At 43.6% G+C, this 13,061-nt stretch overlaps 1 protein-coding gene across 5 annotated transcripts in view; it reads left to right on the forward strand.

Annotated features, from left to right (window-relative positions):
- The window catches only part of CACNB2 (calcium voltage-gated channel auxiliary subunit beta 2), a 277,727-nt gene that overhangs the window by 255,227 nt on the left and 9,439 nt on the right, over positions 1-13,061 (forward strand). For all 5 annotated transcript variants that reach the window (XM_045285602.1, XM_045285603.1, XM_045285601.1 and 2 more), the window contains exon 9: positions 5,387-5,496. In XM_045285602.1, coding sequence (XP_045141537.1) covers positions 5,387-5,496 — 110 coding nt within the window. The remainder of the gene's footprint in view (positions 1-5,386; positions 5,497-13,061) is intronic.

The raw sequence follows: 13,061 nt of genomic DNA on the forward strand, positions 1-13,061 counted from the left end.
AAATAGGAGAAATGAATGGATGGTTGCTGAATGAATGCTTCCTGTGGAACTCTGCTAGAGAAGTGCAGAGACATGGAAGACAGAGACTGTCTCTGAGGAGCTCACATCCACACCACAAGTCCAGCCTCTAGAAGTGAGACATAAACAAGTAAATGCCAGGTCGAGTTGACATGCAAATGTCAAGGAATAGGTCTTAGAAAGCAAGGTGTGATTAACACTGACTTCTCAGGGCATAGTGTGTGATGTCATCAAGGTGTTGACATCACAAGGAAGCTGATGGGGAGTTGTTAGTCAGAAAGCCAGGGTCAGATCTAATAGATCATGTTGATGAGCCAAACCGAACCCTTGTCATCTCCCACCTGCCCTGCTCCCAACCTGCTTCAACACATACTTATGGACCATAGTCTATATGCCTATATTTCCTGTGTCTCACACAGTCAGGAGGGAAGAGAAACAAAAGGCCTAGGCTGTTGTGGAACATCTGAAAGGCAGCCTTTAATCAATAATGAAGCACAGTAATGATTATGATCCTTAGATAGCACAGATCATTATTCCCTCAACAACTAACGGAAAAGTTGCCATTCTAAATGCACCCTCAGGCCTGACACATTGCTTCCACGAGGTCACAACCTTGAATGGCGTATGGAATGAGTCTACTCTCGTGTCTGCATGGGTCCAAACTGCCTAGACCACAGTCCAGAGCAGCAGTAATAATAGTTAAACCCGCTCCTATATTACTAAAGCTGTCTCCTTGTAACATGTAAGCTCCTTAAGAGGCTATGGTATACACTGAAAGACTTAAACTAAGAGTAGTGTTGAGGGGACCTGGGAACAAAGGGGGCTACTGTCTATTTCTGCATTTCCTAACAAGTACAACAAATCATGTAGGTAGATGTCAGTGTTCTTTTAGGTTTCTGAGCATAGCACTTGCTTGCTGACCGTGTGTACTCCTATAACCAGTTCTACTGTATGTTGCCTTTGAGCAGCGGGAGGTAAGGCCAGGAAGGGAACTTGTAGAGCAGGACAAATGCGAAAGAAGAAACCAGAAATGGTTTGTCCAAGGTACAGGAAGACTTCATAATCAAAGTCTGCCTCACCAAATGCTCCTAATTAGCCTTTTGTGTTCCATGACTTCTGGGATTTTATTTTTTTAAATTTGTGCCAGGAAACATAGTTTTTGGTTTAGTCCAAGGCTATCAGTCACTGGCCACGTATGAAAAGCATTCCTCTGATCTGCCCCGTGTAGCTTTCCCGTGTTCTTGGCTCTGCCACTGATCACAGTCTGGAACTGTCTACATGCACGCACACACACCAAAAATTCTGCTAGAGCAAGCACTGTGTTCCCATGGCTGAGCGAAACCCCTGCCCTTCCTAACGCCAAAGAGGGGGAACGGGGATGGAATTTCCTGACTTAGCGCGTCTGTTTGAACCTGATGAAGTTTTGAATTTGGATGATAGATTCCAGTCAGAGGGTGTATCTTGGACCCATACTTTCAAATATCAGCCATCCAGATTGATTTCATTTTAGAAACAAATAAACAAAATACCTGAAGGTTGTATCAATCTATTGCTTCTGGCCAGAAGTTATTTCCATATGGTTTTATTAATGGGCCTGCCTTAGCTTAACTTCAATCACGGAGCCCGGATTTGACATTCTAGGCCTCTGATCACCAATTAAATGCCCTCCTCAGAGGAAGTAATCGGGGTAAGGTTGGATTTCCGTAAAAAGGGAACTTTTTAACGCATGGAAAGACCGACGGAATCATGAAATGCTTTGCTTTGGGCAAGCCAAAAGGGTAGGACCCCAAACGAGCAAAGCCGTTGCCTTCAAGTAGAATCGGATTCTGGTGACCCCCTGTGTGTGCGTAGCTGCGCCATCGAGTGTTCGTGGTTGCCTTTTCAGAAGTCGACTGCCAGACCTTTCTCCAAAGTGCCTCTGGCTGGACTTAGACCCTCACACCTTCTTCAGTGAGCTGCTACACTCATGAATCACTGGCACTACCAAACCCCATTAATTAAAAGGTAGATAGATTCATCAAAGACATCAGGTGTATGCGTATACAAGTAATTTTGGAAGGGATGGTTTGCTCTTGGGTTTCAGTAACCCCCGAGGGGAGGGGGATTGGATTACATTTTAGTCATCTATTCAATAACTTTCTCCCCAATTTTTATAAGCCCAGGATGGAGAAAGTATGAAATGAAATGCTGGTGATAGGAAGGTTTTGGATCACCTAAAGCTTTCAAGCAATCCTTTCCTGTTCTGAAACCCAGTTCAGTTTGTTTAGGAGAGCCTGGCGAAGTGGGCAGAGCCCTGCTGCAGCCTGTTAAATAGCTGTGTGCAGGTCACTACCCTCTCTCTGTTACGTGAAATAGAGCAGCCCATTTAAGATTGGATGCACCCCAAGGAATTGTGTCAGGGAAACAAAGTCATCTTCAGGTGCGCCTTGTAGGACAATGACGGGGAGCTTAACAAGGAAACGGGGCCAGAGGGGGGAAGGCCGCATCTGGGCTGAGTTCTGTTTTCCATGCCAGGGACTCCGCGGCAATGCGTGCTGAATTGTAGGGGTTTGTCCCCGCTGACAAGGGTTTCTGCCTGTCTTCGGTGAGAAGATCTGATTACAAATCAATCATCCAGGGAAAACAAAGTCAGGTCTTATGTGGGAAAGTCACTAGGTGTGAGCAGACTTTTGAAATGGGGACTTTTCGACCCTGGATACATTCTTAGAAGCACCTGTGCTGCTTTAGAGCAGATCCCTGGGCTTATAGCTTCTCCTTGAATGATGGAAACCAAGGCCCTGGGGTGGGACCTGGGGCCCTGTCACTTTAAAACCTTCTCCGAGCATGTTTCTGATTTCCTATGACCAGTGTAAACCAGGACTCTACACCGAAACGCCCCCCTGGACTCAGGCTCCAAGCGTGTCCAAGGTCTGCGGCTTAGAGGCATCCCGGGTGCAGGCAGTCCCCAGGTTATGAATGTCCCATTTACAGAAACCCCCCTCTTGTCCTTTCATGTGATGCCCTCACTTGGAAACCAACGTCTGATAAATTGTCGCAATCACCTTCCCTGGCTGCACATGCAGTTTTTTAATCGCTGACAAGGCGCCCAGCTCTTTCTCCCATGGAAAATCCAAACCCACCATCAGTGGGTGGATTCTGATGGAGGAGAACGTCCCCACACCGCTTCCAAGGCCACCAGTCGGTACAGAAACCAACCATGGCACTTGAACTCCCAACCATTGGTGTAGCAGCCAAGTCTCTTGCACTGAAGTATGGCTAAGTAGGAACCGTATGCACAGATTGGCCTACCCGTTCGGAGCACGGCCACTTCACACACCACAGAAAGCTAAACAAGGAAGAGGCTGGTGGAGCCCGGCTGTGCACGCAGATGTAAAGCCAGTAGCACCTTTGCATACTTTACCTAGTGCCTTGTTCTCTCCATAGTAAACTTTTTCCCACTCTGCCTGTGTCTTTTGCTATTTACTCTGTCTGTACATCGTGTGTTAGATTTACAGCTCGATTTCTCAGTGTAGGCACTATCTCCTGAGTAATTATCATGAAGACTATCTAGTTATTTCACATGTTTTCTCCCTTTCTCCCCCATACACAGTCTTGCATATAGCTCATCCTGCAGTATCCTAACGGTAAAAATAATAATTTTGGCGGAATTGGTATTTAGTACAACCATGATGTAAGTCATATTCAAATGAATCATGTCATACTGCAGGCTGCTACTGCTACTGTGGATGATGATGTGTGTGTGTTTGTGTGTTTTCTTGGTGAGCTTCATGAGATCATTATATGTTCTTTTTTTTTTTTAATCAATTTATTGGGGCTCATACAATTCATCACAATACATAGATCAATTGTGTAAAGCACATCTATCATTGTATGTTCTAAATTGGTTTCATTTTTTACATATGCGTCACTATTTCAGCCCCAAGATCTCCTTCATGTCTAAAATTCCAAATCTCCACATGACACATTCACATTCATCAGGCAATCTCCCAACTTCGCTTCACCTGCCAGATCTGCGAACTGCTCTAGCCGGGACCATGTCCCTCTGTGTAGGGTGCACATTTGCCAATCTGGGACATCCAGGCCATTGTTCTGAGGTTTCTTTGCCCCTCCTTTTGGGTGGGAGATCCTTTTTTCTTGGATCCCAAGGCTCTCTCATGCCTGGTTGACACTGTCATAAAACAGTCCATCCACAGGTTTCCCTGGAAAGGGTACAAGGAAGGTGTAGAAAAATCACTGAAGCAGACTGATGACTGCGTAAGGTTTGTTTGAGCCGTTGCTCAGTATGCTCAGAAGCCGACCTCTCAGATCTGAAATGCAGGCGGGTCGCCCTCTAGGCCTATTGTTGACTTTAGGGAAGAAGTAGAGTAGAAAATAACCATTGGTTAATTTTAACATGATGGATTGAGCTTGGTCCCACTTTTCTGAGATCAGCTGACATCACATTAGTAGTGGTCTCTATGGCCAAGCCTGCCCCCTCATCATTCATTTGCCCAATAGAAGGTCTGATACTCATTAAACTCCAGAGTTACCTAGGAAACCAAAGTGAAAACCAGACAACTTTGGGTAAAGTTAGATTCTTTGTATAAACTAAACTCTAAACTAGGTGTATGTTACAAGATGTTTATGGTTAACAGATTCTATGCAATTTCAAGGTTCCTGTAAACTCTGCCCCCCCCCAATTATTTCTTTAGATCTTTTTTGGGGGGGGACATTTCACAAAGGCTAGCAAGCCCTGGGGATTTCCCTCTATCTAACAAATAAACCCATTGGAGCTACTTCTAATACACAGCAACCCTATAGGACAGACTGGAATCGGCCTGATAGGATAGGTTACATTACATGGTGAGCTGCCAACCTGGTATGGCAGTTGTTTGAAACCTCCAGAGGCTTAAAGACCGGATTACAGTCTCCGACACCCACAGGCCCAGTCCTGTCCTGCCCTATAGGGTCACTGAGTTGGAATTGACTAGAAGGCAGTGAGTTTTGAAAATCTTTAGGGAAGCCAAAGTGGACCTTTGTGATTGGCTGGAAGCACTTCATCACTTTGCCACCACCATACCACCTGTACCATCTCCTGAGCACACCTGTACATAACCTACTCATGACTCGGGTTTTTTTCATCAGCAATAGTGGGATGTAAGCTGCAAGCCCCCTTTGAGTTTTTAAAAATTATTTAATGAGATAGCCCAAGAGAAGGACTTAGTGCATGCCTGGTCCTTGTCATGCAGCCTGGGAGTATGGTAAGTGCATGATCAACAAGAATCACGCGCCCTGGCCGTTTCCCATGGGAGACAGTGGCCACGGTGTGCTTCTTTCCTCTCCTTAAATGAATAACCGCAGTGTCTTCTGCTGCTTTGTCTCTCAACAGGATATCTATCACCAGGGTCACCGCTGACATCTCACTTGCCAAACGCTCAGTATTAAACAATCCAAGTAAGCACGCAATCATAGAACGGTCCAACACAAGGTCAAGCTTAGGTAAGTCTGTGTGATGCTGATACGCTTATGTCATTTCAAAGACTGGACTCCTGTGGATGAGGAAGTGATCTAATTAGATGATAATTCCATGTGTCCCAGGGCATAGAAAGAACGGACACCGTGCCAATAACTACAGCTACAGTCTAAGTGATTTCATGGTATGGATAGACTTGTTATGAGAGTTCACAGTGAAAAATTCTGCACGCTGTCAGCATTAATGTTTGGGTTGTGGTTTGTTTTCACTGTTAGAATCTTTGGTGTCTATTTTTTTTTTTAAGTTTTATAACCTTCATTAGATCATCAGCCCCTAGTTTTCAGGTTTTTGAAAGTGGTGACAGGCACACTGGTAACCACTGTGTAGAGCTTGTTTGGTGAAGCTTCATCCTCATTAGGTTTCCTGGACAACCGTAGGCAGATACAGGAGGGGATGTTCCTGGTACCTTTGGCCCAGACAGCTTTGTTAAGCCTGGTGTCGATTTCCTGATGTACATCTGGAGTTCCCATATCCTTCATGGCACGTTTTTGAAGCTCCTTAAGTGCCCAAGGGGCACGCTTCTTTGATGCCCAGGCCATGGGTGCACTTGTGAATGTCGATGGTGACATCACTGAGAGCTAACCGGCCCTTGCTCTCCCCACGTTCTTTGCTGGAGCCACAGTGCCGGGACCAGGTTGTAAAAAGCTTGGTCTACTCTGGTTTCCTCTATTTAAGTTAAATTAGAGAGACGCCTGCTTTTCACTAGTGTTACTGTGAGCAAGTAACCTTAAGACCCAGTCTCTTCTTAAAAAAAAAAGTAAGTACTCCGTAGACTTATTGAAACATCAAAGACATTTTGTAAATGATGGCTATTATCATCTTAAATCCCTTAATACCTGAATTATGTAAATAGTTAAACCATACTCAGTACTGCATAAGATTGATCATCAAGAATCTCATTTTATTTATAAATATTCATGGTAGGGGTTTTAGTTACTCTGTTTAAGGTGTGCGTTTTGCATATTGCTTATGAATGTCCTAATTTTCTCAAAGGAGACTGTATAGCAGCTCTTTTATTTCTTTGGTGTGGGCTTGGGAATAAGGTTAGAAGTTTAAGCGAATCATTACAATTACACAGTAACTTACTGGATCGTTTCCATACTGTTCATATAAAGAGAATTTTCTGAGGACTACTTGATCTTAGTTCATTCTTTGTGGTTTTCTCTTAAATATATAAATTGTTTGGGAGGCTGGTTTTTAACATAGACTTTTGAGTTTAGCCAGAAAAATGATGATAAATTATAGAAAAAAATAAGATAAATATTATGCCATAATGATTGTGCTACTGCATAAGCTCAGTTTTGTGTCCCAGCTAACAGTCCTCCATTGACTACACTTCAGTAGCGTAGATTTAGAAATATACTGGGCGGGGGTGATGCTTTATTAATCTTGCAGTAAGTGATTTCATTTCTTTATCGTTCCTTTCCACGTTGTCCGTGATGCGTACAGGAATTGGTACCAGAAGCTCATTTCAGAGATGAAGCTTACTCATGGAAGTGGTTTAGACTAATCGGTTGAATCAATAGCCTGCCAGATTTGTTTAGATTGCTTAAGGCTGCTTTTAACTGCTGACTACACATAGTATTGTTAAGTGATTCTCCCAAGCCATATATATTATTATCTATTAGATATTAACTATCATGCTAAAGTCTGAGAGTAAAAAGATAAATGAGATGAAGTCCCTGTTCGGAAGGAACACATTGTAGCCATGAAATAAATACCGTAACAGCCCATTCGAGCAAAGGGTGATGAACAATGTGAGTGTGAACTAGTTGCCAAAGAGACCATACGAGTTGGGTAGCTAATGCTGTGGGTTTTCATGAAAGCCTTCTTTCATTAAGCAACTAGGCTGAGTGATGCCTAATAGGATTTAGTCAAGACAAAAGGGAAGGGGTAGAGAGATGATAAGCAAATAGAAGAAAGAAGTAGCTTTTGAAAACACAGATGTTTCACTTTGATTGCAATGCATGGCTTAAAAAAACAAAAATGGAGGTAGACGATTCCGAGGTAGGCAGGGCAAGGAGTTTGGCGCTTTCTTCTTTAAGGCATTTGGGAACTGTATAGAGTTTTAGGCATTTATTCATTTGCTCAAGGCATTCTTCTGAGTTCTGCGAATATAGAAATGAAAGCCAAAATGTGCCCTTTCTCTTCGAGCTTTTGCTTCATGGGGAAGAGACAGTCTGTGTAGGATTTTAAGCCAGGTCTTGACTCTAATAACATGTTGTTCAAAGGTTTCACAGGTCAATTCAAAATGAGTCACAGAATGAAGTAACGGGAAAATCTGTACTCATGTATGGGGAGCTGGTTAGCAAATGTCAAAACCCAAATGACACAGATGTTGCAATTAGCTGATAAGGACCGTAATTTACGGCTATTAAAAAATGTGTCTGAGTGATCCTATGTTTGTGGGTCATAAAGAGAAGGAGCCTTTGGGTGGTGCACCTGGTGAACCCGGGGCTGCTCACCGAGAGACTAGAGATGGGAGTCCAGCCAAGGGTGCTTTGCAGCTTTTTGCCTGTTGATTTACTTCGGACAGTTCAACCATACAAAACCCTCCCAACTCTGACACACATGGGGTCCCCAGAGCACACAGTAATGAAAGGAAAGTCAGAGGAAATGTGAGGAAGAAGGAAGGAAGAAGCATATCTTAAAACTGAAAGTTTTCAGGACCAGGTATCAGGCATCAAAAACAAAAAATATCAGTGGGTACCCACCTTCCTGAAGACAATATGATCACTGAAGACACATGTGTGCATAAGCAAATGTGTTGAAAAAAGCTGATGGTGCCCAGTTATCAAAAGAGATAGCGTCCAGGTCTTAAAGGCTTGAAGATAAACAAGGGGCCATCTAGCTCAGAAGCAACAAAGCCCACATGGAAGAAGCACACCAGGCTGTGTGATCACCAGGTGTTGAAGGGATCAGGTATCAAGCATCAAAGAACAAAAAATCACATCATTGTAAATGAGGGTGAGTGGAGACCCAAAGCCCATCTTTAGGCAACTGGACACCCCCTTAGTGAAGGGTTGCGGGGAGGAGAGGAGCCACTTAGGGTGCAGATAGCAACAATGAAACATACAACTTTCCTCTAGTTCTTAAATGCTTCTTCCCCCAACTATCATGATCCCAATTCTACCTTACAGACCTGGCTAGACCAGAGGATGTACACTGGTACAGATAGGAACTGAAAACACAGGGAATTCAAGGTGGATGATCCCTTCAGGACCAGTGCTGAGAGTGGCAATACTGGGAGGGTGGAGGGAAGGTGGAGTAGAAAGGGGGAACCGATTACAAGGATCTACCTATAACCTCTTCCCTGGGGGACGAAGAACAGAAAAGTGGGTGAAGGGAGATGTTGGGCAGTGTAACATATGACAAAATAATAATAATTTATAAATTATCAAGGGTTCATGGGGGGGAGCGGGGAGAGGGGGGAATGAGCTGATACCAAGGGCTCAAGTAGAAAGCAAATGTTTTGAAAATGATGATGACAACAAATGTATAAATGTGCTTGACACAATGGATGTATGGATGGGCTGTGATAAGAGTTGTACGAGCCCCCCAAAAATGATTTTTAAAAATAAACTAAAATAAAAACTGATCGTTTTCATGAGAGACAAGCACCAGTGGATGGTGCACTGAGCAGCAGAATGGCGACAACAGAAGGAAAGGTCCAGCAACATGAAAGATAGAGCAATCAAAACGATTCAATTGAAACAACTGGTAGCAAAAGCCTTGGGGTGGGGTGGGGGATACCAAGAGAGAAGTCCAGGCATCTGTAGAAAGATCGATCCCACAACGTTTATCCATATGTGCCACTGAAGTACCAGAGGACTAGACAAAGCGTGGGGACTGGTCATTTATCTGAGGAAACCGTAGCTGAAAACTTGGCAAATGTTGGCAAGAGATAAAACAGCACAGATTCAAGAAGCGGTGTGATCCTCAAATATAAAAAGCCACGGAATTCCTTGCCCAGCCACTTGGCAACCAAACCACTAAGAACGTGTGGCCGTTCCTCATTGTTGGCCAGTTGGTGGTGACACAGGATGGCCCTGTGTGTGGCAGAGGAGAACTGCTCCGTTGTCAGACCGTGCCAGGATTTTTGGGGCCTCTGTAGGATGTGCCAGCTGCCAACCTCTCAGCTTGTGCTGAGCACCTGTCCATTTGTACACCTAGGATGCCTACTGAAATGGAGACAATGAAAAGAGAGTGTGAGAGAAAACACTCTTTCTATTAATTAATTCAACCAATATTTAATAAGCTTTGACAGTTCTTTCTTTTAAGGATCAACTAGTATTTTTATTTATTTTTGATTGGAACTTTTTTTTGTAATAATCATCTTATTGGGAGAGAAAAATGTTTTTGTTTTTTTTTTGAGAAAAATGTTTTAAAGCCACCAGGGGAGAAAAAAAAATCCTACCGCTATAGAAAATAGATCAAGTGAAAAGAAGATATGTCTGATGTCGATAATCAAGTCTTAAGAAACTAGAAGAACAAAGTAAATTGAAAACAGCCAGAAGAAAAGAAAGAGCGGACATCAATGAAATTGAAAGCAAAAAAATTAGTACAGAAAAAAAAAATCCAATGAAACCCAAAGAGGATTCTCTGAAGAGATGAACAAATTTGATAAACTTCCAGCTAGATGTTCTGAGAAAATGAACCCGAATGACCAGTGTCATGAATACAAGAGTAAAATAACAGACGCCATGGACAGAAGGATAGTGCAGATCTACTCAGATAAAATGACCAATCTCGATGAAATGGGAAGGTTTCTTGGAAACTCGTAAGGACTCAGAGTCACTCAAGATGAATCTGGTTAAATGACTGGTCCGATGGCTGCTTTTTAACAAGTGAATTCTTAGTTTAAAAACTTTAAAAAAAAGACATCTCCAAGCCCAGTTGTTTACACTATAAACACATCAGACTTTTAAAGAATATATTCCATTTCTACAAAACCTCTTCTTGGAAACAAAAAACGCTTCTTATCCTATTGCATGAGGGAAATCTAACAAACACAGACCATGAAAACATGACGTATATACGTCATGAATATACAAGGCTATGTCAAACAGTCCAGCCACGGAGGTTCCAGTTCACACAGGCATAGGTTTATTCCAAACAAAGTGTGTTTAAACCTATTTCTTTGATCGATGTACGGTTGTCGATCAGTTCGCTCAATAACATACTTGTCTAAGTTCTGATGGGAGGGACCCTGGTGGTGCAGAGAGTACACTTGGGGCTAATCGTGGAAAGGTCAGCAGTTTGAAACCAGCAGCTGCTCCGTTGCAGAAAGACAGTGCTTTCTGTTTGCACGTGGAGTGCCAGCCTCAGCAGGGCAGAGGGGCGGCTCGCCCCTGTCCTAGAGGGCTGCTATGAGTTAGCATCCACGCAGTGACAGTGAGTTTAGTTTTATTTATTTCATTTGAAATTCTTCTTAGGTTGCCTTTAAAAACAAACAAACCCAAAGTCCAACCAAGAGTGGCTTCCGAGGGGGTTAACTGGGTCCGTTAAATTCAAAGCAGAGACGTCAGAAGGTTATAGCAACAGATTTTGAGGGCATTCCAAAGGGATAGCTTGATAAATTGTCTCAAAGGACCCAGGACAATGACAGAGCCTCGTTATGAGGGAGTTTGAAGAAACTTGAAAATTGCGGTGGTGAAAAAAGGCCAGAGAAGTTATACCGTGGAGTTTTTCTCTCTCTCGTCCCAGCAATGTGTGCTTGCTCTTTTTTCAAGAGTCAGCAAGGCTGTCCTATAAAATTTGTTGGCATTCCTTATCCTGTCCACACTACACTGCTGAAAGGAAGGGTGTTACTTCGAGGACTAAGGTACACCTGACCCAAGCCTCGCTACTGTCCATTGCCTCATTTGCATGTGCTAGTTGGACACTGAGTAAGGAAGTCAGAAGAAATGATGCATTTGAGTTGCAGTGCTGGGAAAGAATATTGAAGATACTATGGGCTACTCAATCAAAAGACCCATCTCTCTTGGAGAAGTATGGCCAGAGTGCTCCTTCGAGGAAAGGACAGCAAGACTCCATGGTGCATACTCTGGACATGTCAGGAGAGACCAGTGTCTGGTCAAGGACATCATGCTGGGTGAGGTGGAGGGGCAGGAAAAGAGGAAGGCCCTCACGGAGATGGATGGACACAGTGGCTACAACAGTGGGCTCAGGCACAGGAACAATCGTGAGGATGGCACCGCACCATGCAGCGTTTCCTGTTGTGCCAAGAATCACTATGGGTTGGAACCTACTTGATGGAACACCAAACCAATACATTGGCAACCTACGCAATCAGCTAAAAATGTAGATGACTTGGTAAATATTTTGAATCTACTTGAAGAGCCCTGTTAGATAACCTGTTAAAGGGTAGGCACTCATTCCCTTGTGATGAAACAGGTCTGTATCATGACCTGGGTGGTAGATAGGCAAACGTATAAACCAGAACCAGACTCAGCACCATCGAGTTGATTCTGGTTCACAGTGACCCTGTAGGCCAGGGTAGAACTGCCCTCGTGGGCTTCTATGACTGTCATTCTATATGGGCAAGCACAGCCGCATCCTTCTCCTGGAGAAGGGCTGGTAGTTTCAAACTGCTGGTTAGCAACTCAAGGTACAGCAAGCGTATACGGGTGAGAAAAGTGAATAACACTAAGTACGTGTGTGCCCGGCCATGCACATAAGTATGAATACAATAACATTAAAAAAACTGGGCAAATTAAGAGTCCGGTTGGTGATCTGTATCCCTGTTAATATCCTGATTACAAGAGTGCACTATGATTCTGCAAGATGTTACCACCGGGGGAAACTGGGTAGGAGATATGCTGGCAGTAAGTTTGGTCTCTTTCTATTTTTTCCTGCAATTGCAGGTGAAGCTACAATTATCTCAATAAAATATTTTAATTAAAAAGAAAACATAACCAAAAACCCAGAAACCATCATGTGAGCATGATGAAGCAACAACTTCTTCGACTTAAGAACTGGTTGGCAATTGGTTGGCAATTCTGAGACAGCGAGTTTCGTGGTTCTCAAACTGTGGCCCCAGATCAACAGCGTCGACATCAAAAGCCTTTAGAAAGATGAGGCTGGATGTTCCTGTAAAGATTTAAAGGTTTGGAAACTCCAGGGGGCAGTATTGCTCCACCCTGTAGGATCACTATGAGTCCATTCCGTGTCGATGGCAGCAGGCTGGAGACCCAAAGGAGTCCTAGGACTTAACGGCTAACCGAAAGTTGGCAGTTTGAACCTACCCAGAATCCCTGTGGGAGAAAGACCTGATGACCTATTTCCATAATGATTAGAGCCTTGAAACCTGATGCCTTGTTGTGCAGTCACACTCAACAACTGGCTGGCACATGACAACCACAGCTACAACTCTAAGTTTGCCGGCTTAGGGAGCCTCCGTGCTAACAGGTGTGCCTGCTCCAGCAGCTTCTCGCACCTGTGTCTGTTTAAATGTAAATGATTAAACTTACATTAAAATTGAATAGTTCCATTCACCCTCTATATTTCAAGTGCTCAATAGTCCCAGGCA

Source organism: Echinops telfairi, unplaced genomic scaffold (genome assembly GCF_000313985.2).
Source record: "Echinops telfairi isolate 266 unplaced genomic scaffold, ASM31398v2 ScPeMD7_7473;HRSCAF=8511, whole genome shotgun sequence".
NCBI classification, from domain to species: Eukaryota; Metazoa; Chordata; class Mammalia; order Afrosoricida; family Tenrecidae; genus Echinops; species Echinops telfairi.